Genomic DNA, 25,852 nt, shown 5'->3' on the forward strand with positions numbered 1-25,852 from the left:
CACAGCTATGGATTACATGAAAGGGTCTTACATTAACAGGAAAAACTCAAGGCCTTTAAATGTGTATTAATAGGCAACTTCAAGTAGACCCAGGCAAATGCAGAAAATATGGCAGACCAATCTTTGGCTTTTTTGTGTAATTTATTGGATAAAATCCATTTCTCTCACAAAGAAGTTGAGACCACTGGACCAGTTTGTACACTTTTGGAGCAAATGTGATAAAAAGGTTGGATTTGTTGGTAAGCAGGTCAGTTTTGTCACCTGACATGCTGATGGGCAGTTGGGGCGTGCCGAGGTACTGCTTTGGACGCCCATCCAGTGGAGAAAATTTGACTCCAAACACCTACATTCTAGAAATATGGTTCTATGAGCCTGTACTGCTTTAGAAAACGGTCTCTAAATGTCTTTATTGTCCAAACCTGAGTGACGAATCAAAACCAGGAACCAGTGGCTGGAAGAAGTACTGTTTTTGGGAGTGACTGTTAACATTCACAGTTAACCAGTTTGGCCAGCTTTAAGTGATGGATACTGTTTAGCCGATGCTTTTTTTTCCCATGAAACAATTTTCCAAACAACCTAACTGTATGTTCACACCAAAAGAGGCAAAAGAGGCAAAAAAGGCAAGCACTCCGGAAGTTCAATCTTTTTCAATGAGAGCCTGAGCGGCCAAAGTGTCCTGAGCGGCTAAAGCATCAAAAGAGACACCAGATGAGAAGTTGAGCCTCGGTCAACTTTATGGTAATTAGCTATGACGCAGTTCAGCGGCAAACGGTGGCAACCAATCAGAGTAGAGATGTCCTGACCGAGCGGGCCAAAGGAACAACACATGTAACTTCGGTTCCTAGTTCCGTCTTGGATACAGAAAAGCTCATAAACTGTGTTCGGGCTCATCCTATTCTTTTTTATATCCACCTTTTCAGCTACCGCCACCAACAACAAAAAAATTGTGTCACGGAGGTGGTAGATTGTTCTGGTGAGTTCAAAAAAATGTGCAGTAATAGCAGAAAATAGCGAAGTGAAGTGAAGTCCGTGGCAAAGATGTACCCTAGCCTAGCAAGCTAGCATTTCTTGCATTATCTGAATGAGATGACACCAGGGCTCCAGACTAAGTTTTTTTCAGCAACGATCTGAAGTTACACCAGGGGTGCAAAGTTACTTTATTAACAAACAGTCTCCCGCTGGATCCTTCTGTATCCTTCCATGGATGGCTTCGTACCGGACTGTGTGCCAGGATCTGAGCGGACGCCGGTAACCTGGTTTTCACTTGCCTGTTTGGGCTACCTTTTTTCTTCCTTGAAGATTTATCTTTTGTTTTGTGTTACGGACTTAAGAGGACCAGAAAAAACAGGATTAAAGGAACGTTTAAAATAGTGTGAAGAAGGACAGCTTGTATTTTTTCGTTAGCTGGGAACTTTTCATGATTTTAGGTTTATGTACATTGAGATAATTGTTTTATTTTGGTTGTGATTTATTTTGGAACGGGGAATATGCACGGGCTGCCCAGGGATTTAATTTATTGAATAAAAGATTAACATTGAGCCTGGCTCCTGGGTATTTTTCTTTGGAATACACACACACACACACACACACACACACACACATACACACGCACACACACACACAAACACACACACACACACACACACACACACACACACACACACATACATACACACACACACACAAACACACACACACACACACACACACACACACACACACACACACACACACACACACACACACACAAACACACACTGTGCAAATGCAAAAATGGGCACTCCTTACCTCCACAGAATTTAAGTATATTTCAAAACTGCAAAAGTTTGATGTGGTGGATAAATCAATATTATCTCCTTTGTAAACTGCTTCCTGCCTGTCAATCCACTCATGACTGATTAGATGGTGATTTTACATTATGTTCATGATTTAAACTGAAGTTGAACAACAGCAAGCAGCTGCTGCTGTGAAGAAGTCCGCCGTGCAGCTCCTTTAAATGACAAGCGCGATTTTACTCTGAAGTCAGTTACGTGACGAGCAGCCAAGGTGGCTAAAATATTTAGCCGCTGTCCGCTTTCTCGGGCGTGCTTGCCGCTTCTGTCTCTTTTGGTGTGAACGCACAGTAACAAGGGACTTGAAAGTTAATAACAGAGCCAGAATTAAATGACAAGTTCTAAGAGCAGATTTGGAAGTGGAAGGTTCTATTTACATGCCTTTTACATGAAAACGGATACTGAGGAACTAAAGGTGCAGTTCCTGGAGTATCCACTTGAGGCTTTTGGAAACAGACTCTTACTTAACTCTGTAAGCCCTATTGTTGATGTTGAGTAGTTTCTAAGAAGTAAGCAATGGAGGAGGTGTGAGCAGAGAGGTTGCCATTCAAGGCAATGAGTCAGCTTACACCTGGATCCGCTCTGTTGCGGTCAAGCTGTGTGCCTGGTCTGGCAGGTTGCAGCTAATGTACAACTATCCTATTTTCAGCTGATGCCAGTGCTGTGAAGGGTCACCTTGGGGATGAGTGGGAGTGGGACAGGGAGTTGTGCACGGAAACTACCTGAAAACACCTAGTGACTTTCCAAATAAAAGAACCAGATGGTGTTTATCTTGACTACAACAAACAGAGTATGATGCATATTGTTTTCTGGCCACAGCAACAAAGACCAGGGACAGAATCTGGGTAGTTCACACACAAGCTGGTGAATCGAACCTCAAATCTGACTCAAACACCGTCCAGTGTGAGGCAGACTTTGACTGATGTATTCCCCTGATGGATGGCTTGGCTCGAGAACATCATGTGTAAATGTCCACTTGTTCCAAAGTCACATGGAGAAGCTCCAACAGAGAGGAGATTCTGTGAAGCACAGTTCACTTAGTGTTATACAACCAACAACTACTGATTGCTCTGTGGGGCTAATTGACGGATATCTGAGTCAAAGACCCACTGAAGTTAAAGACTGAACTTATAAATGATGACTCTTGAAGAGGTCACTGTTATCATCTTTAGGGAACTTGTTGAAGGATCACGTTAGCACCTTAGCTAACCTCACAAGATGAACTTATCTTTAAAATAACCTTTGATGAAGTAAGATAATAATGCTTGACTTCAAAGTGAATGTCACATGTCTGTCGGACTTTCTATCAGAGCTTTGTGTGCCAATGACTAACTATTCATTGTTGCCTTCTTATTACAAGGTCACATGAGAGTATACCACTTTCATCTATGTGTAGAGCCTTCTTTGAGTTATTCCTCCTTAAAAGAGCCACTGTAGCTCCAATTTGCTACCATGCTCTTTAGAAACACTCAGGCTTTCATGAGACAAACAAGAAACAAGCTGATTAAAGGAACAGCACATCTATTTAGATTAAAGTGGCTGACTGATTTCACTGTTCTCCCCAGCATTAACCAAACACTTAGACTGTGGCACAAAAATCCCCTCAAACACAGTCTCAGATATCTGAAAGCCCCCTTCACTGAGGCTTCAAAGATCTCTTTCAGGCAGACGAGCTGCGTGATGCATCTCATCCTAAAGGTTTGAAGCCCTCTGCATACGTGCCCCTCCACACCCTGATTTGGTGATGTCAAACAGCTGCTTTGCATCAGCAGTGCGAGACAAATATTCCCCATGACATCAGAGCTTTGACAAAATTTGACAAGAGCAGATTCTGAGAGTCAGTGCCACAATGAGTCTGAGGGAGACAAAGAGAAGCCAGAGAATCTTTTGTTTCTTCATGGAAAATGACCTTTGATAAGAAACAAACAGCTGGAGAGTGACGGGTCAATGGTTGAATGCAGAGCAGTTCCTAAAAAGTCAACACTGAAAGGTCAAATACCAGAGATCTGTTTGTAGTAACTTTTTTCTGGTCCTTCGGGCCTCCTGCAGGCCTTATTGGGATGGGCCTCTAATTCCTCTGCCTAAATACTTCATCAATGAATTTTCAAATGCCTTGATCTTAGACTATTGAGGAAGAAGATGCAGAGTCCAATCAGCCAAGGAGTTCAGTCAGCCTGAATCCAAAAAAATCTTATTCAAAACAAGCCATCTTGAACACAGTGAGGTCCCTAGGTCTGCAGTGAATCAGCTAACTCCATTCTCCTAGGCCTCTAACAGCCTAAAAATCCTCCACCCTAAGGCCCCAAAAGCTTCTCCCCAAGCCTCCCCAAGCCAAAGACCTCAGAAAAACCTGCAGCAAAACATCTACAGACCCCAAGAAAAAAACCTCCCACAGACCCAACACTCAGCCTCCAGCTCCTCCTGGATGTGCTCTGTCAGACTTTGGCAATGTCGGGGGATTTGCCTGTTAAAGTGTGGAAAAAAGATTTCATAAAAACTAATTAGGGGAGATAACTGTTTTCAAAAATACCTGGCTAAGTCTATAGAAGGCCTCAGTCTGCAGCAATACAGGACACAATAAATTGCGTTCAGGAAGCTGTATGCATGTTTTTACATGGACATCTATGTTTGTATGTATGTATAATGTTGGGTGTAAAGGAAACTGATAGTTCTTTGTTTAAAGGTAAAGTTGTTGGGGGGATTTACTTCCAGCAACAGGTGGGATTTACCTAGCGTCGGAGTGTGCCTGCCAGACTAGCCTGGGGAGAATGTGTTTTGGGACATAATTCAGAGTGAAACCATTGACTTTTGTGGTTTTTGGCCTGCTAAATCGTTATTACCATTTGGTGGTGGAGAGTTGTAATACTTTTTTATTTTTTTATTTTTTTTTACTTCTGAGGATTATTAGACATAAAATATATGGACTGCGGTTGGGCAATGGACATAAATAAAAAAGGGACATTAAGAGGTTAAAAAATACAGTCAGACATTAAAGGTGAAAGAATCTACTTTCTAAAGGTGAAATATACTATCTTATTTCATTTTGGATTATAGGGATTATAGGGATAAAGAGTTTTAAATGGCAACAGTGTTACACTGGTCTTTACCAATTTCCACTAAATCTGTGTCTGGTACGTCTCCGCTCCTGCAAGTCCTGTTTTACATCCAGCAGGTTGGAGCTCTCTGGAGTTGATCACTAATACTCTGTCGCAAATTGGACAAGTGCAAAGCGCATAACTGTTAAAACAGAATAAAATTCCACCAGATCTGATTCAGGTACGTCTCCATTCCATTCAGATTTGCCGGGTCTGGATGCTCTGGAGTTGATACGCAAGACCTCTTTAATTTGTAGAAAACAGTTTGAGGTAGACAGGAAGTGAGACACCAAAGCAACTTTAAAAGAGCCAAAAAGATTATCAGAATAGAAGACCATGAAGATGCCAGATTGTGTTTCATTTCACTATGATGTCAAACCATCAAAATGTGTGGAGCCAGACCAGGAGTCAAAAGGTTTGAGGTTTTTGGAGGCTGATAACAAAATGCTTCATTTTGAGTATGTGTCCCTTATCACTCCTACTACTGACGTCTTTTTAACAGATCTTGAAGCTGGAGTTTAAACATTTACTTCATTTTCTACTTTCAGTCATCTTTTTATCCCCATTCCTGTCCCCTGCAGACAAGTAGTCGATGGCATTCTTCTTGGCAGATTATTCTTTCTCTAAAATCCATAAGTCTTTGTGTGTGCGTGTTTTGGGCCTTGGTTGATGTTACCAAGCCTCGTCAAACCTTCCTAAAAGAAAAGGTAAACCTCGTCCTGAGCTGAGAAGTGTAGAGGAGCCATCAGAGGAAATGTGAACAGAAAAAATGAAGCTGAAAGAGCAGAACTGTGGTGCATGCAGATGTCTAAGAGATGCTGAGAGTCAAGACGCGAAATCGGAGAGTCTGCAGAGCTGGTGTGTGGGCAGTTTGTCTCACTCAGCAGGTGCACGTTTCACTGCCGTCTCTCTAAGAACAGCAGGTCGAAGCAGGAATCAGAGCTCCTCAGCTCTCAGCTGGGTCAGAGAGATTAAGATTCCAATACCTCAGTGCAGTTCCTCGCATGCCATCCTAAATCCCTCTCTGTTGGTCCTCTCCTTTGCCCCATCCCTCTTTTACTGTAACACAGCAATGCAACAGCCTTCACAGAGATAAAAATCTAAAAGAGCCAAATTCTCTTACTCGAAATCCTCGGCTGGTTCTTTTCTGGTTTCTAACTTGTACTTATCAAATTTAAGACTGGTTCTCCCACTTCTTCTTCTGCAGCTCCGTTACTTTCCACCCCCTTCTTCAAAGCTCTCAGGAGGAGACTCTTTTATTGGTCCCTGTCAAGCTGGCGTTATTAATAACTTCTTTTCTTCTTCCATCCCACAGTGTTTCCATTATTCTCCCCTTTCTGTTTTCCAACCTTTGACCTCAACATCTTCCACTCTGATCAATCACTCCATCTTCATCATCCAATGCCAAAACGGGGCCAATCATTGGCTGTATCACTGTCATCCTTACTCACTCACTCACTCATCGTGTGTAAGCCATGTGCCTCACGGAGGAATCCCAGGGCAGAGCCATGTTTCTGATCGTTTCCAGATGATCAACTGAAGACAAACTGCAAAATGCTCCTCTGTCTCATCTTCCTTTTTTTATTGCTTTCCAGCCTTTTCTTTGTTCCCTTTGGTTTAACACAGCCAACCGCTGTCTTCACCAATCAAATGAGCACCTCTCCTCGCCTTTAAATGCACTGTGGCCGAGGCGCAGCGTCTGATTGGTCTGACTGATCCCCAGCATCGCGGAAACAGTGCTGGTAGCGGAGACAGTCAGAGCCGCTGTGCCTGCAGCAGAAGAATGGACAGCGGGGCACATCGGAGGACACGAAGAGCGTCCCGGGACAGATGTAATCTGTTCCTTTGTCATTAATAGGAGTACAAAATGAAGAGACAGTTACACAGCTGGCTTATCCATTCAGAATACTTTTGATCTACCTGCACTCCTGGTTTGTCATCGCCAAATAGCAGAGCCTTTGGTGATATACTGTATACTCTCCTGGTGTCTCCACCTCATCCTCCTCACAATAATGTACTCCATCTTTTTAGATCACGTTAAAAATAAAGACTAAAACAGAGAAATATGGGAAATCACGGGTAAATCCTGAGTGACATACATTTATTTTGTCTCTTTTTTCTTCATCTTTTCTCTCCCTCTTTTCTTTGAATAAAATGAAATGAGAGAACCAGATATATACTCAGTATCAGATGTTAAGGCTGTTTATTGTTTAATTGTAAGATGTGAATCAAACTTCCAGCTGCCGTCAGGTTAACTTTCCATTATGACAAACGGCTTTAATCTGACATCAGATGTGACGGGACAGTTAATATAGATATAAATGTATATGCTGGTTCAGACGGTTACATTAAATAGAGATTATTGTGATTGTTTATTGTATTAAAATGTGCCTGACACTCTGGAAACCTGCCTCTGAGACGTATGCGCACATGTGCGCCTGTCACCAAATTACAGCTGTGGAGGGTGCGCTCCGCTTTGCTCCGTGAATAGACCAGGTTGAAGCTGGCGAGCTTTCAGCGCACTTCTTTGGCACAAAATTGTCACATGAATATGTCAACACCTCCCCCTGGTGCGCCGTCGACTATCCCTGGCGCGCCGTCACACCCATCTCTGCGCAGACGGTCTACCAAATTGTCAAATTGGCAGTGCATGGCGGTGCACCGCACGTAATTAACACTGCCTGGGGCACGCCAGGCTTGCGCCCCCTGTGCTGCGCCATGAAATTAGAGCCCTAAAACTATGTACACTTGATGATAAAATGCTTGTGGTCCCGAATCTACAGACACAAGGTACCCCTGCGCACAATTTGTTCACCTGAGATCAAAGCTGAATACAAACCCTACACTGACATTAGGCTGTGTTTACACAACGTTTCATCCAAAACCGCCCAAAATTTGCAATTGCACAAAAACGCAAAGGGGCTGAAGGGGAATATGAGTGAAGAGTTTATTTTAAATACATTCAGGGCCTGTCATCCACACTAAACTGCGCTTTAACATCACCAATCTTTTTTGAAAACTCAAGCCAAAGTGAAGATTTTGGAAAACTCTGGTTTTGAGAAGACGTCAGAGAACAGAGTTTTCGGATCTCAAACGTCACAGCTGAATCATGGGAGTTCATTCTGCAGAATATGGGTTTTGCATGCTTCGAGTCGCACTCATAGGCAGATTTGCCATGTTACATGTGGACCAAAGTAATTTGAAATAAAAATGGGGGATATTTGTTCTTAAAGATACCCAGCTACGAGTATACAAGGCCTAAGTTGTCTCAATAAAAGTGTTAGAGCGTGGCTTCAGGGTTTCCACTGAAAACACTGGGTGACTGTTTACTCTGCAATGGTGCCTGCAGCGTTTCATGAAAATTCCTCTCTGAATGCTGTCTTCATAAGTTTCAGTTTTAGGTTGGCTAAAACACCATTTATGTGTCGGCAAAAAAGCCAAAACTCAACAATACCTTTGTGTTTCCTCCTAAAACTGTTGCTGTGTGAACTGCCTCTAAGACAGATCACAGACAACTTTGGCAAAAGCAAAAGGCCCATGTGGATCTTTATGGATATGATGTATTGAGATTCAATCTTTGACTGGACTTACACAGGAACCCTTTCTGTTTCAGAAATGGGGGGCAGATCATCTGACTCTGCAGGTTTGAACCTTTATCTTGATGTTAGCTGCCATCATTTTGCTGCAGAAATAACAGTTAGGTATCACTGATGACACAGCAGACTTCACAAACCTTGCAGCGTAATTTGTACTTTAAGTGATCCTGATCGACATCTCAGGCCTTCATAACCTCCTGAAGTAAACAATCTGTGCTGGTTTACATACTGCTGGGTCATGCCCCTGACAGCAGGGTTATTCAGGCTCTGGTTGTGGAACAAGTGACGCACAGCTGAACCTCATGTAATAAGCACATATCAAAGTGTATAATTGCTCCTCAGCCACATGGTTCATTTTTGACCAATGAGCCACTGAAGACAGGATCACGAGTTAATTCCACTGAAGTCATTTACAAGACAATACACAGACTCCGCTTCATCTGTGAGCCCTTCAAACTTTAGACCTTTTCATCTCAGCAGTTACTTTTTGGAAAATGCCCTGTCAATGACACAAACTGGATAAGATCATAAGAATATCTAGCTTTACCAAATTTTGGAAATCAAAGTCTGAAGCTTTTCTTTGAAATTAAAGTGGGGCAGAGATTCTTGAAACCCTGGGTTGTCTAGAAGCTTTTCTTGGAGTCATTATTGCTATGAAACAAGTGGCTGAGGAGGTGAGAGGAAATAAAGGAATAAAAGACTCAGAATGACAGTCAGACGTTCAGAGAGCTGAGCTTAAACTAAGACAGATGATAGGAAATGAGCAGGCTGCAGATGCACCCCTGTCAGCGTCCAGACATTCAGACTAAGTGGGAAAAGTTGTCTTGGCAACGTCTGCAGGAGGATGACTTATATTCATGGAGTGACTCATTGGCTTTATGAATGACTGTTTGCGTTTATGTGTGTGTGAGCGTGTTTGAGCGAGTGACGGGGAACTCTCATCCACAGCTGCCTGGGGGTCATTGGTATTTTCATGCTGATTCAACCTCTGCACTGAGGGGGAGTCCGACGTTATTGTTTGTCAGTCACAGTCTGTTCTCTCCCTACAGAGTGTGTGGCTTTCATTATATCAGTCAGTCTGTCTGAACCCATGTGACTTCCAAGTGAAGACCAAAGCTTGGGGCCTGGAGGAACACGCACACACAAGGGCCATTCATGAACAGAGCCCTGTTTGTCTTTCTCTATCAACTTTTCATGTTTATAGCCGCCATGTTGGTCTTTAAGACGTTAAAACAAGCTGACACACTCTTCGTCTAAATCTGTTCTTACCAAAATCACTTTTCACTTCTAAAACACTATTATTGAGACAAACCGAAGGATTTCTGACCTACGAAGAAATGAACTAAGTTTCAGACAGGTCTTAGCCCCTGAAGCCCAGCTTAAGAATGTTACTGACACCAGTTTTTGGCATGTAATATTTTTCAAAGATAGTCAGTTAGTGATGTTGAGAATAATTTTGTTGCAAATAAAAATTTAAAAGACAGAAAAAGTAAGGGATATTTGACCTTAGAAGACTCAAACTTTGTTTTAAGTAGCAGCAGCTCAGCCTGCAACCCCTGTTGCCCGGCTATAGAGTATTAAAGATACTCATTTTTGCTGTGTAATGTCCTTTATTACGAAGCTACTTTTTAAGTAGCAGCTTGGCGCGCTGCCCTTGAATCTGCAGTTCATCATCGGGGTAGTTATTGATGTATGACTTCTTCTTTCTTAAAGTGGTGTTCAATACAACATGTTTCAAATAAAATCCTAAACAACAAGAGGGTTTTCCAAGGCAAACAAACTCATCGGAGGTGGAAGCAGCTCAGTTTACAGCTCCCAAAACCAAACAAAGAGTATTATGGAAACAGATTTTTGGCATGAATAAAACCTTTTTAATGACCAGTTCCGAACAAAGTCTTTGTTTCACTGGGGGTAAGTCCTTTGTGGATTATAAAAGGCCAAAAACTGAACAGCCAATGGTCAATAAGACATTAAAATAAGGAAGATGTGTTTTTAGAAGTGCAGAAAATGCATTTTCTCTACTGATGCTGTCTTACATGACAGTGAAGGTCTTCGAAAAAGTCACCCAAGCCTTACGAGTCCAACCACTTTTTAGTCGCTTTAGCCATCAGGTTTGCCCCTTTTTTTAATTTGCAACAGCTCAGCTTGCAGCCTGAAGTTTGTCTGAACAGTTGTAGAAGCAGATTTTTAGCACGAAAGATCTTTCCATATAACCAGTTTTGACTAAAGCACTTGTTTCAATGAGAGTAAGACCTCTGTAGATAACTCTGTTATAAGACTGGACAATCTGAGCAGTTAAGGGTCACTTGGAGATGAAAACTTTACTGACTGTAACTTGCTACATGTTGCAAAGAGCTGTACGTATGGTGGGTTAAACTCCTTATCTTGATGTTGGGTTTCTGCTAATACAATTTTATCAACATTAACAGGTCTGTACCTGTTAATGTTCTTTGGAAAGTGTCTTGAGAGAAAGTGTTATGATTTGGCAGTATATAAATAAGGATTAATTTATTAATTGATTGACTGAAAACAGTGGCTCTGAAGGGCAGCTCAGCAAAACATGCTGAAAGCAGCCTTTGAGGTCACAGAGGAGACACCAAAGATCTAAAAGAGTCACCCAAGCCCCAGGAGTCTGTAGCCTCTTTTATTCATTTTAACCACAATATTCTTCTTTTGTTAGACTCCTCCATTTTGAATCCAAAAGATCAATCAGAAAACATTTTTAAATCCTCTCTTCTGCTGAAAAAAAGCAGCGCTCATTAGATCCCACTTATCAAACGAGTGATTCCAGGTGTTTCCGAGCTGGGTTCAGCAGAAGCAGATGGAGAGTTTGTGCGCCCTGAGGCCAAAGTGTTCCCACACAAAGACTTTCAGTTCACACTTTGCTACAAATTGGCTCTCAATTTCCCTCAATGTGCACACATTCAGGTGCTATTTAAGGGATCAGTGTCTGTCTCAATGACACTTTGATGTGTGGAGCTCAGGATGTGAACTACCAACGTGGCTGCTTTACCACCTGTAGCTGCTGCTGCACAACATTTAAGTTCAATTAAGCTTCAACTGCAGTCAAGGTACTTAAACCCTGACAGCTTTGTAATCTGAACCAAGTCAGTGACGTCAAATCTAAACAACACAGGGCACATTCAGTCAAACAGTTTCCTTTTAATCTGGTGACTTCACACACATTTGGAGACTAGAGATTGCCTTGAGGATATTTTTGACACTCTTTGGTTTGTTTCTTCTGCTACCTACTACTAAAAAAACTACTCACCTGTTTCTCATTAAACTTGGTGAAACGGTAAATCATGCTTTTCTGAATAAGCCCTTTGAATTAGTAGTAGTAGTAGCATATTGAGCTAATGCATCCAACACGGAGCTTGTGTTTGCCGATTTGCATCAAATACCAGACCATCAACCCTGGTGAAGGTCTCAGAGTGCTTTTAAGATTCATAGAAGCTACTGGAAACCTTTATATCCAGTGTCTTTGGCCTTTGCGTTGGTTTTGACTGTATCATTCTGAAGGCTGTCTTGTTTCTTTGTATTCTTACTCCATCTCGAACTTTTCTCCTGGAGGTGTTTGATGTTTGTTTGACGGTTAACTTGAAACAATTTTGTTCTCAAACTTTATCTTTAAGAGATAAACTACTGCAGTGTGATCTCAGGGGACATTACATCTTTCTTTCCCTGGGAAAGTACAATTTGCTGTGAGTCAGTAACAAAGAACTCCGTGCCTGTAAAACTGTGACTTAAACATATCTTTTTTGCTTAGAATTGTATCAATTCTGACTTTGAACTATTATTTTCTTTCTAATAAGAGCCCTCACCAATTTAGTATTCACAAAGACAACCAGATATTGACAGCCTTGATTAGCCTCAAGCTCAGAGCTCTCTTAAGTCCTGACTCAGTTCACACAAGTGAAAGCCCATAAATGTCGACTTGTAGCAGAACAGGCTCAGTGGAAGTAAAACTGTGCGTCAACAATGATGGAAGAGATCAAACCATCACTTTCACCAACCACTTGGACTGTGAAATGGGAAAATTCGTCTGAGGAAAACAAATCCAGCACTTGGTCCAGGTGCAACATTTGACAAGTTCTGACTGAGAAAAATGTAGTGACGTCTCATTTTTCATACTAATAATAGTTTTCTTCCATTCAATCCATCGTAATACAGTTTCCAAATCAGGTATGTCTAAGTTTGATGGATATTCCCCATCATATTAAATGTTCTGTTGAATCCAAAGTGTGCCAGAGCTCGTGACTAAGACCAGGTCACTGAAGGGATGAATAAGCAACAAGAGAGCAGACTAAATTTAGCTGTTTTTCATCAGCATGTCCTGCTGAAATCCCCCAAAGAAGTCCCTGAGACTTTGTCAATGGGAAACCTCCCCAAATGTCTCAGTGTGTTTAATTTCCCCATGTGCTTTTACTATTCATTTATTAGATGAGCAATGCCCCTCACAGCTGAAGGTTCAACAATCACGATGACAAATGACCAATGACCAATTAGAGCCACCAAGAGGTTCAGCATCAGATGTTTCTGGGTTGCTTTAATTGAAACCAGCTCCCTCTGTGCTGTGACCCCAGGGTCAACACAGCCCCCTACAAGGATGCTGAGGACGCCACTTACAGGTCGTATTCCAGTGATATAAGTCAGGGATTGAGATGTACGGGAAGAGCAGTAGAAGAAGAAGGTGGTGTATGACTGGTGGCTATGCATTTCCTTTCTAATCCTCTGTTCCGGTTGGAGAAGGGTTTGTCACTTCTTTCTAAAGCCAAAACCAAATGATACCTAAAAGAGCATACTTCACATGACCAAAAGACGCTCCTAAAACCTGGACCACATCTGCTGACCTGTGGTGTTCAAAAGGAGCTCCAGTTTGTGCTCTTACCTTGGAGATGTACGATCTGATGCCTTCGGCCAGTTTGATGCACGGCTCTCCAAAAAGCTGGGCGAGCTGGTCAGGGATGTCCTGGTCTTTGTCCAGAGCGTTCAGTAAACTCAGACACTTCAGCTCTTCTGTGACTCCCTGACTACGCACCTGTAGCACAAAAACCCAGAAAAACCCAGAATTAGCCTGAGCAGGGGTCAGCAACTGCAACCAACATTCACAGGATAGTAAAATGTTGCGCATTTTATTTTTTCTTGGACCACAGGTTGAGAAATATTGAAGAGATATCATAATGACATAACCCAAGGTCCATACCCTAATTCACAATCGGACTCAAACATTTGAAACACTGTGTGTGTGTGTGTGTGTGTTTCCCCTTCAGGGAGGTTGTAAATGTCACGGTCTGAAAGCCTTCCTAATGACTCCATAACAAGCCTGGATGGGGAGGGGGACATTAGAGCTGCACTCTCTCATCCCTCTCTCCTCTTTTTATTAATGTCTCTCTGCTTGACCTCTCTTCTTACGACACTCATTCCTTCTCTCTCCTCTGTCTCTCTCCTCTTTTTCTCAGTTTCTCTTCTCCTGGGTAATACTGCTCATGTTGACACAACAGCAGGTTCCTTTGTACCAAAGATAGCTGCTATCTCTCCGAGTTTGTGCGTGTGTGTATCCAGTCGTGTGTGAATGAGTTCACACTGAGCGCTTACGGGAAAAGTTCTTTACGGACGCATCTGAACAGACACCATATGCCCTCCTGAAAAGCCTGACTCAGGTCTGTAAGGGCCTCTCTTCACTTCAGGGAATAATCATGATGGATGTAATTAAACACCCAGTCAGGGCTTATTCCAGAAAAGAAAAAAAGTCATGATGTCCCCCAAACAATTAAAATAAATCAAAATAAACAGTAAATGTTGGGTAAATAAATCTTTGAGCCTTCATTGTGGTGTTATTCAAACCTCAAATATCAGTCTCTGATTGCCAACACAGCAAGGACTAGAGCTCCATTCAGGACTTTATATTTGAATAGATTTTTGCACCCCCTGTGGAGAGAGCTGTAAATGCAAAGTTAATGCCCTCCAAAAACAAAAAAAAAACAGCAACAAACTTGCTGAAATGTGTCAGATTTTAAACTAAGTATGCTAAGTGTCTTTGTGTAATCAGACAATGACGTAGGCAAGCTTTAGATGTGTAATAGCTGCTAAATATTTATGAAATTAGATTTGTGTCAAACAAAATTAATCAAAAAAATAATAATTGCAAACAAAAAATAAAAAATTGAGAGATATAATCTTACTCTAAAGTTAAAAATCCCATTCGTTCACATGAACCCCCTTTTTTAACATTAAGTAACCACTTTGAAGTATATTCATGATACTTGTCATCTGTAAAACACACAATCGTATGCTTCAGGAACAGTTTAATAAGCTGAGTCTCAGCACAATAATGTTATGTTATTAAAAAATAATCTCAGATTGATCTAAAGACAAAACATTCAAATAGTGACTGCACACATGGAATAATGAAGTTTGAGCAGTGTTTGTAAGGACAGTACCAAATAATTATCCGTTATATGCAGGTTTTAGAGCAGAGTTGGCTGCGTGAAAGCACAGCAAACAACGGACAAAGTGCTGCTGTGCAGGCATTTTAAATGGATCACAGGAGGACCAGACTGCAGCAAACCTCAGCACCCCTCCTTCCCACAGCCCTTTGTTCATTTCCTTCTAAAATATGCCATATGTATGACAACTTATCTAGGAACATATGGCGTATTTTAGAAGGAAATGAACATACACAAAAGATCCTGACGATTTTTTGGGTTGTCATGTTGTCATCCTTAAGAGTCACTCGTTTAGCTCCTTTGAACCAAACGTAGCTGTCCATCATCAAGCATAAATCTACCATCCAACCAACTTTATCTAGGCTTTCTTTACAGGGAAGATATGATGTCTGGGTCATGATGATCAGAGAAATTAAATAATAAAAACAAAATCAGTCTGTGGCCTGTAATAATAATTTTCCGAGATGGCGCCGAGGACGGTCGCCCCGGTGTGTCGGATTTATTCCCAATTTTTCTGTCGGAATCTGTGGAATTATTGGACACTGTGGTTAAAGGTGCCCTCACCTTTGTCAGCGCTGTGAGGGGGAGACAAAGAAGAAGGAAACGTGCTGGCTTGCTGGTGCATCTCTGCCAGCGCGGATTACGCATCGCTTTGCTCGGCATCTTCCTCTCCAACGTGTGCTCACTGTGCAACAAACTGGATGAACTTCAGCTATTGATGAGTAAAAACAGAGACTTTCATACGTCCTGTGTTTTGTGCTTAGTTACATTTTGGATCACTCTTCCATCACAGTCAGTAATGCCTGCCATGCTGTCCCCCGAGCTGCACTGGGACACTCTGACCATGTCACAGTCCATCTGATCCCTTCATACAAGCAGAAATTAAAGCTCTGTAAACCTGGGTGTCCGGGTCTTACTGTCCTCTGGCCAGCTCTGGGGGGTACTGGGGGCAGATGAGGGCTAGAATCACAGGGGAGGGCTGATGAGCTGGGGTACAGATAAGAGGGGGATAGGGGTGCATTGGGATGGAAGGTTATGTTCTGGGGACGCTGAGTCTTGGGGAGGGGATCTCTGTGGTCTCCTGGCCGGGTGGCACCGACTCGCGGTGGGTGGTGACCTGGACCCTGTCAGTGTGCGTCTGGCCTCTGGGAACAGCGGGGCCACATCTGTATGATCACACTTTGGAATGATCACCTAACCACTAAGGGGGATGCATTCAGGAGTGGGGAGAGGAAGAGTTTTAAAAAGCGAAATACACCTTAAACAATGTGGTGAGGGATGCCAAGCGTCTTTACTCAGAGAAACTACAACACCAGTTTTCAGTTGGAGATGCTGGCTCAGTCTGGGAGGTGCTGCAGGAACTCACGAACTTCGAGCTTAAAGCCCCCCACTCTGCGAGCGACCTGCATCTGGCCAACAACCTGAACGAGTTCTACTGTCGCTTTGTAAGAAAATGGGACAGCCTGAAAACCACTGGAAGAGATGTAAATAAGATCTTCAAGAGACAGAACCCCCACAGTGCATCAGAACCAGACTCTGTCTCTCCCACCACCCTGAAGCACTGGGCTGATCAACTGTCTCCAGTCTTTACAGACATCTTCAACAGCTCACTGATGACACGCTACGCTGCCAGCCTGCTTCAAGTCATCCACCATAATTCCTGTCCCCAAGAAGCCAAGGACCATAGGACTAAATGACTTCAGACCTAGTGCCCTGACCTCTGTGGTCATGAGGTCTTTTGAGCGTCTTGTGCTTTCCAGCCTCAGATCCATCACAGAACCTCTCCTGGACCCGCCTATAGAGCCAACAGATCTATGATGCAGTCAACCTGGCCATCCATCTGATCCCATCTCATCCAGGCATCTGGACTTGACAGGAACCTGCGCCAGGATCCTGTTTGTGGATTTCATCTCTGATATTAACACAATAATCCCGGCTCTGCTTCAGGACAAGCTCTCCTAGCTGAACGTGCCTGAGTCTACCTGCAGGTGGATCACAGACTTCCTGTCTGACAGGAGACAGCAGGTGAAACTGGGGAAGAATGTGTTGGACAGCAGGACAATCAGCACTGGTTCCCCTCCAGGCTGTGTCCTCTCTCCTCTTCTATTCCCCCTGTACACCAACAGCTGCACCTCCAGTCATCAGTCCGTCCAGCTCCTCAAGTTCGCAGATGACACCACCCTCATCGGACTAATCTCTGGTGGGGATGAGTCTGCCTACAGGTGGGAGATTGACCATCTGGTGACCTGGTGTGGTGCATACAACCACGAGCTTAACACTCCGTGACAGTGGAGATAGTTTAAGATTTTAGGAAAAGTACAGTCTCCCCCAGCCCTATCACCATCCATAAATCCAGTGTCCAGTATTGTAAACAAATCTCTGATTTGAAATTGAGTTCATGTCTTTTTAGTTTAGAAATGTTTACACAGTGTAAGGCTGATAACTTCGATTTGAGAACAGTCCTTTAGTTAGCTCATAGAAATAATTGTTGGTACCCTCTATTGGAATCACAGATCTTTCTTTTTGAAAACATCTTTAGTTGTTTTCATTGCAGTGAAAAAAAATCTGGGTTTACACGGAAAGGCTAAGGGCCTGAAAATGTTGTAGTACGCATGCCAGCCCTGTAGGTGGTGCTATAACTGTCTTGTCTAGAAGCAGCTTTGGGTAGATCTCCACTGAAGTAGAGTTGATCTGATCATCTGGTGTAATGGTGAATGCTAAGAGCAAAAGTGGAGCAACAGATGCACAGATTATTGAAAGACAGTCACAGATTCAGCAGATTGAGCAGCGCAGGCTCAACATGGTAGTTTGCGACGATTGTAACAATGGTACTGTTGAACTCAAGGTTTGACTGTTGTATGCGCTTGCAGGAAGTGGAGTATGATGTCAGTGTTTGAAACCCAACAAAACGTTTTCTTCTCCCTCTTAGACTGTAGTCTTAACGGCCCCTGGGTTATAGTGGGGAGTGACATGAGGGAAATAGGCCACAGACGGGATTCAAACCGTGGGCCACCAGGCAAGGGTGAACCTCATGGAGCGCAACCTAGACCCCTTGGCCACTTGTACCCTGTCTAATATTTACTCAAACATGGTCATTTATGACTTTTGTGATCTTAATTAGTGAGATTAAAATATTTTGGAGTCAAATTAACTCAGTTTTGGTAACTTTGGCAAAAAGCATATTATTCAACTCTGCAAAAGTTGTGGATTAACCCTTTAAGTGGCAAGGAGCTATATTAAGCAATATGGTATTTGGGTAGTTTTAAAACATGGAAAAAATCATGTCATGTCCACCAATCACACTCTGGAGTTGAAATTTTGAATTTCAATGAGTGCTCTATAAAAGGCTAAAAGAATAAAGTGTACCTCAAACTATGAGCACAAATCTTCTGAGCAATTACTTTCAGTGAACACAGCTGCCTCTGTTTTATTTATTACATGTTTCCCAGAGGTTTTCAGTAATTTCAAGCAGAAAGTACAGCTTGTTCACACAAAAAACTGTGCTCCTAAGATAAATAATTGAGCCTCATCTCACCAGGAGGCCAATTGGATACACATGACACCAACAAGTCATGGCAAATCAATCATCATCCCAAGCTGAGTTCAAACCATGAAGAAGGAAAAGAAGCAGCTGTGAAAGTAAGAGTCCTAAATTATGATTAACAAACCACAGGCTTTGTGTCATTTAAATGGAACACAGGATGGTACACACAGCAAGAATGTGGTATGAATGTTTTTCCTGGTCGGAATGAAACTCACTTTACATCTTCATGTCTCATTGGATGGTTCAACTTTTGTGAAAATAAAAATAAAAATAAATAAAATTTTGTCCAATTAACATGTTTTGGATGCATGTTACCCTCTGAAAATAAGTGTAGCACAGTTTAAAACAGCTCATCATTATTAACGTTAAAGCTCCTGTGAGGAAATTTCAAGTTATGTTGATTTTGCTGCCCTCTTGTGGACAAAACTTAATGATTTATCCCCTTTATGATTTTTTTCCTGTTGTATTTTCTGATGAAAATTTCAACTTTCATTGTAAGGGTTTAAAATGACACATTGGAAGCATGCTACCAAGGACACCTACTCCCTCTGGCTGTGGTTTCAGATCATTAAAATAGAAACACTAATGTGCTACACTAACTATCCTATTTGCTTGCGTAGCCTATGTTAAGTCATCAGTATTAATTTCAGACAGTTTTATCACCAGCTACAAAGGTTGTCACAGGAGCTCTAAGTTCATCACCCTGCATGCATTGTTGGGTTGCATGTCCAAAACTTGTTCATGGTAGGAGTTGATAAGAAATGGTTCAATCCAAAGACATCATTGACACATTCAACAAGTTAGACATCTCCTAATGGACCAAAAGGTTTATAGAAAACTATAGTGCTAGCTTGGTGCTAGTGTATATGGGAAATTACATTGATATGCTAGTGGTTAGCATACATCAATATAACCAGAACATTTTTCATCACAGAAACATATCACAGTTGCACTCTGTGCCATGCGCACAGGGCGTGACCTGCGCACTTTGCAAGTTTCCTGCAGTGCCAAGAGAGGCGCAATCAAGGCGCAGAAGAGCAAAGAGCTGCGGGTCCATGCCTCCCTCCGCGCAAATGGCAGAGAGAGTGGAGAAAAGCCGTGAGTGGGTTTAACACAGCCTAATGCTGTTTTCACCAATCAAATAAGCGCCTCTCCTCGCCTTTAAATGCCCTGCGGCCGAGGCACAGCGTCTGATTGGTCTGACTGATCCACAGCACCGCGGAAACAGTGCTGGTAGCGGAGACAGTCAGAGCCACTGTCCCTGCAGCAGGAAAATGGACAGCAGGGCACATTGGAGGACACGAAGCGCGTCACCATGTGGGCCAGCTCCAGGGACAGATGTAATCTGTTCCTTTGTCATTAATAGGAGAACAAAATGAAGAGACAGTTACACAGCTGGCTTATCCATTCAGAATACTTTTGATCCACCTGCACTCCTGGTTTGTCATCGCAAAATAGCAGAACCTTTGGTGATACACTGTATACTCTCTCGGTGTCTCCGCCTCATCCTCCTTACAATAATGTACTCCATCTTTTTAGATCAGGTTAAAAATAAAGACTAAAACAGAGAAATATGGGAACTCACGGGTAAATCCTGAGTGACATACATTTATTTTGTCTCTTTTTTCTTCATCTTTTCTCTCCCTCTTTTCTTTGAATTAAATGAAATGAGAGAACCAGATATATACTCAGTATCAGATGTTAAGGCTGTTTATTGTTTAATTGTAAGATGTGCATCAAACTTCCAGCTGCCGTCAGGTTAACTTTCCATTATGACAAACGGCTTTAATCTGACATCAGATGTGACGGGACAGTTAATATAGATATAAATGTATATGCTGGTTCAGACGGTTATACTAAATAGCGATTACTGTGATTGTTTCCTGCATTAAAATGTGCACTCTGGAAATCTGCCTCTGAGGCTTTGATGACATGTGCGCACATGTGCGCCTGTCACCATATTACAGCTGCGCAGCGTGCACTCCGCCTTGCGCAGCTGTAATTTAGTGACAGGATAGACCAGATTGGAGCTGGCGAGCTTTCAGCGCACTTTTTTGGCACAAAATTGTCACTGCGCCAACATGAATCTGCTGACACCTCCCCCTGGTGGGCGGTCAACTCCCTCTGGCACGCAGTCACACCCATCTCTGCGCAGAGGGTCTACCAAATTGTCAAATTGGCAGCCTACTGTGGTGCGCTGCACGAAATTAGCACTGTGCAGGGTGCTAGGCTTGCGCCCCCTGCGCTGCGCCACGAAATTAGAGCCCCAGATGTCAAAATACTAACAGGAAAATGTTTTCAAACAGGAAAAGAAAAAAGCTACTGCAGGCTAATGGCTGACTTCAGCTTAACTACGGCAAGGTTATGGTCCCAAACAAATCAAAGTTTTGCCATAACCACTTCAAGACACTAAATGACCTGTATCAGTCTCTAAAGGGCATTGGTATCAATAAAATCGTATAAATACCCATCACTACTGCATTATGAGTCTTTTTTCCACCACTCTTAATGTTCACACATCCACAAACCGCTGGCTGTGTTCCCTGCTGCGATAAGACAAAATGAAGTTGTCATATCATCTGCATGCAATCAGAGCACATCCCATAATAATAAATGTGCTGATGGTGCAGTCTGAGGCAGAGTCTCCGTCTGTTGTGTGAGCTGATGTGTGATGACAGCTTCCACTGCGCCGAGTGTTAGGGAGGAACACGCTGGCATGGATGAGTGGATGGGAGCTGGCTGCACACCACAGACACCACAGAGTGGAAGAAGATCCAGCCTCTGAAAAAACACACTCCCTGTTTCCTGGTTCTGGTTGACGGATTCATTGTTATTGAGAAGGGGCTTGTTTAGGGTTAGACTTCACAGGGTAATGTGTTTGTGTGCGTTTGGTTTTGGCAGGGCTTGAAGGGAATGTTTGTTAGGTTATAAAAGGTCTCAGAGTATATTAACACAGTTCTTAAACTGTTTCTCTGGATTGTTTCTGGGAGAGACAGTTTGATTTATGACTCTCATCGTTGTGTTCCTGTGCATGTTCCTCTACCTCCAGTGACTATAAATTCAATCCAAACAGGTTGATGAATCATTGATGTGAGAACATTGACTTGATGCTGTAACATGATTGACAAATCACTAATGGAATGACTTAAAGATTCCCTGAACGTGCCTGACAAGGATCTTTGAGTTATATAAACTCCTGTTCTTTGTTGTAATGCCAATAGTGTGGTTAGGGGTTATGTAACAGTTGGTTCAGCAGTCACGTTACCATTCCTCTGCTACATGCTAACATCCCCAAAGTAAAACTCGTGGTCGTTTGCATCACTTAGTTTCTGCTGAGCAACTTCTCTCTTGATTTCAGGTCTTGTCATCTATGTGCATCAGCTCTTAAACATGATAAAAGCAATGGCTATGAGTGGGCCTTTTGCACTTCCTGAAAGAAAACACAAGCTATAGATGCTTCCTTTAGCACATATAAGTGATGAACTGGAAAGAGTCATATACAGCGACATAGATGCTGTGCTGTGACATAATATGGGGCCTTTCTTGGTCACTGACACCACACTGGTTGTGTTTGCAGTGGCATTTTTACTTCTTTTTGCTCCTGTGTATGTCCAGAGATCCTGCATGTTACCACGGTTGCATTGTTTACACACAGAATACACCAACAGCAGCATGTCGATGCTAACCGGTGCTGGGGCTGGTGTTCTTTGCAAACTGAGCATAAGGAGGAGTGGACGATGTGCTGGTATTGCTGTAAGCTAAGAGTTTCAAAAAATCCTGGAGGAAACCCTGCATTCTATTCAGTTCGATTCAATTCTATTCAATTCTATTCTATTCTTTTCTATTCTATTCTATTCTATTCTATTCTATTCTATTTATATGTGTATAAGTAATCAGAGGCATATGCAGTCAGGCAGGAATTTATAAAATGCTGTATTTTCCAGCTAAAATGTATGAACATGTGTACAGGTTTGCATGGATATATGTATGTACAAAACCGGGAACAGGCTTTGGCAGGGGGACTGGTAGGCAGGCAAGCCTGGGAACACATATTATTATAATGTTAAGAGATATTATTATTAATGTTAAGAGGTTTTTTTGTACATTTTCCCTGATTCTCTGTCTGTCTTAAATAATGATATAAAACATTCAATAAAGGAATGAAAAAACCTTAATTAACAAGACGTTTTTTTTGTTTTGTTTTGTTTTTTAAAAGAACAAAACAATAGTTTTGATGAATTTCATTTTTTTCAGACAGGTGGTTACAATCCAAAAGACCTCAACCAAACCTCAATGAAAAAGATTATCTTCTGAAGTGAAAAGAACTGCTAAACTACTTTTTGATCATCTGAACTTAATAATATGGTCTTTACATTTGAGGTTGTGCACACAGAGTAACGTAGGCACATTCAATATGAACATCAGTAAAGTATATAACCAGTCTGGTATTTTTATTGCAGTATTTTGTTTACCTTCATGAGGAAATTCACCAATCTGTGACATCACAAATTGCCATTTAGAGTAGCTGGTTTCTGAATCGAAAGGACAACACATGAAAATCTAAGCATGGACTATCCACAGAGCAGGTAAAGGCTGTGACTTCTGACATCAATTGCTGACAGCGACAAGCTGAAAGCTCAAGAAGCTGTGACAGCACGAGTAAGATGATTACCAAGTTTGCTCCCACAGTTTGGCAAGACAGCATCCAAACATTTGGGAGTTTTTATAAATGATAAAGTTATTTAGAGTTATCCTCTGGACACCGCATGTGCCAAATTTCAAAGCCAACTGTCTCATAGTTATTGAGATATTGGAGTCTAAATAGGAGGAAAGTCTTAGCCTGACAGTGATAGAAAGCACAGTCCAACAGCTTAATCAGATTCTGCTTTGTCATTTCTTTCATGCTGAACTTGTTCTCCGCTGAGTTTGGGTTTAGAGGAACACATTTCATGTCCACATCGATTAACACCCTTATAAAAACACGTTGAGTTCAAAAACAGTTGTATCTGTTTCTGATTGAAACTCAAAGCTTTTCTCCACACACTGAACAGTGTGTCATCTGGCACAAAGTCGAGCTTCACACCACAAAGGACCCAAACTAAGACTTCATTTTCCATCTCTGTTACCAGTCTGGACTTTTATAAGGCCTCTCTTTCCCGACAATTTCCCTGAGGTGTCGTTGATTTGTATCCGAGGCATATCTGTCGCTGCTTTAAAAGCCAAGGAACTGAAACTGGATCGAGCTTTAATGATTATATCTGTTACTTCCTTCACTCCTTGTGTTTTTTGTAGCAGTAAAGCTGTTTGGAACACTGATGGGAAATTGGGATTCTGTTGGCGGGTTTGGGCATGCAGGCCTCCAGGGAACAAGGGACTCTACATCATTTTCATGCCCCTGGAGCGAACAACTAGACCACTCCACAGGTCTTCAATGTGTGGGAGGGGGACAACCAAACCCACGCTCACTCCTGAGTGCTCCTCTGACAGCAGTTTCCACCATTATTCCACCTCTAATGTGCTCTGGTCATATATCCTTTTTAGGTAAAGTCTTAAACATGTAAAAGTCTCTATAAAGCATCCAACTGAGTGTAGGATCTAGCAACTATGTCCAATTGATGTCCTCTTCTTGGCCTTAAAGCTTGGGGCTCGTCAGGCCCATTTAGCACCCAAAAGCCGGCTAACACATGCTTAACAGATCCAGAACACAGATCTGATGGTACTCTCTCAGGTGTTTTTAAGCTGGGTTGAATTCCTGAGTTTGATTTTGGCTCAGATTCAGAAGTGAAGTGCAGAGGAGATGGTAGAGATGTCTATGAAGATACGACCTCCTCATCCCTCCAGGCTTAGAGCAGCCATACTCCGTACTCCCTAACGGAGCGAGGGTGGCTTCCAGATGATGTAAAGCATGTCAAAATGGGCCGACATATTAAATGTTATAGGCCAGCTCAGTTAAAATACTCGGTGGAGTCGAAACTCGTGCAACAAAGTCTGTGGGGAAAAAAGAACGTTACCAGGTTTAACCAGAGCGGCTTTTTTAATTGAGCTAGCATGTATTTCCTTCGCGTTGCTGCCCATGTCTGTCTGTTTGCAATCACATTGCTCCGATCGAGTTAAGCAGCCTCTACAAAACTAATTGTCATTTTTCAAGATCAAAATAAGCCCATGAGATAACGACTCCATGCTTTGAGATGCCATCTGTCAACAGTGCTTCTTCTGTTGTAGCTACAGCTCAGGCTAATCGCAGGACGCTGGGTCACAGCTCAGACAGAACACCCACATTTCAGGCCTTTATAAAGATATTGCAAACTTGTTCAGTCATTCTGGAAAGACACAAAACTTCTTCATTTCCAACAACCCTGGACATTAACTATTTCTGGCCCAACTGAAGGCCCTTACAGGTGCACAGATTCATCAGCTGCTGGGAAGAAATACCTCAGCTTGTTTGGGTCCTGAGCTCAGGGAGAAGTTCCAGAAGCCTATAGCAGGGCTCCAGACTAACACTATGCATTGGTTGCATGGGTGCGCTGATTTTATTTTTTTTTAAGTTCACCAGCACAAAGTCGGCACATTCAGATTTTTTAATTTGTGTCTTATGTGCGCACAGCAGGGTGAACTCTGCTGTGCGAGATGCAGAGCTAAGGATTGTAAACAGGCATACAGATGAGATCGCTGAGTGAACAGGACCACAGCCAATCAGAGAAAAAGATCCACCTGAGCTCTGTCTCTGATTGGTTTAGACCATGGTATGATCCTTCCTTGAGTGTGAGTTCAGACACAGAAGAACACAGAGAGATAATGTGCTTTTAGGAAAAATGAAAAAATATTTTCACCTGGGCAGCTGTGTGCCCAAGACAAAATGTTAGTGGCACTGTTGAAATTTTTGGTTGCATGTGCAACCAAATTGGTCAAACTCTGGTGCCCTGTATAGACTTCCATAGGCCTGTGTTTTCTAGTCACATTGCTGTGTTGTTTTATATTGTGATATTAAACAGTGACTAGTTCCAACCATGGATAATCAGCCTAGATTTAATTTTCCTTTAGCTCGTGAAAAATGTTTCGGCATGAATGTGGAAGCCACACATCCACAACAATATGAACTCAATATTCAGTATTTTATATCCAAATTAAACTAAAATGTTGAAAAAAATATTTTCTAAAGAAATAAGGAATGAAATGCAAAATGTGAAAGGTGTCTGATTCAGATTTCATTTCTGGATTAATGGCAGAGTAATTTTTGTTTAGACTAGCAATGATGACAATGTTTAATTCCATAGTGTCTTCTCAGGTTCACCCCTACTCTTTGGCTTCTAACCCAACAAGAGCGGCAGGATACAAA

At 42.2% G+C, this 25,852-nt stretch overlaps 1 protein-coding gene across 1 annotated transcript in view; it reads right to left on the reverse strand.

Annotated features, from left to right (window-relative positions):
• tnfsf10l (TNF superfamily member 10, like) overlaps positions 1-25,852 on the reverse strand; it is an 81,587-nt gene that overhangs the window by 29,790 nt on the left and 25,945 nt on the right. The window contains exon 2 of the mRNA XM_074661924.1: positions 13,415-13,564. Coding sequence (XP_074518025.1) covers positions 13,415-13,564 — 150 coding nt within the window. The remainder of the gene's footprint in view (positions 1-13,414; positions 13,565-25,852) is intronic.

This window comes from Halichoeres trimaculatus, unplaced genomic scaffold (genome assembly GCF_033239565.1).
Source record: "Halichoeres trimaculatus isolate MK-OKI-2021-1 unplaced genomic scaffold, fHalTri1.1 fHalTri1_scaffold_22, whole genome shotgun sequence".
NCBI classification, from domain to species: Eukaryota; Metazoa; Chordata; class Actinopteri; order Labriformes; family Labridae; genus Halichoeres; species Halichoeres trimaculatus.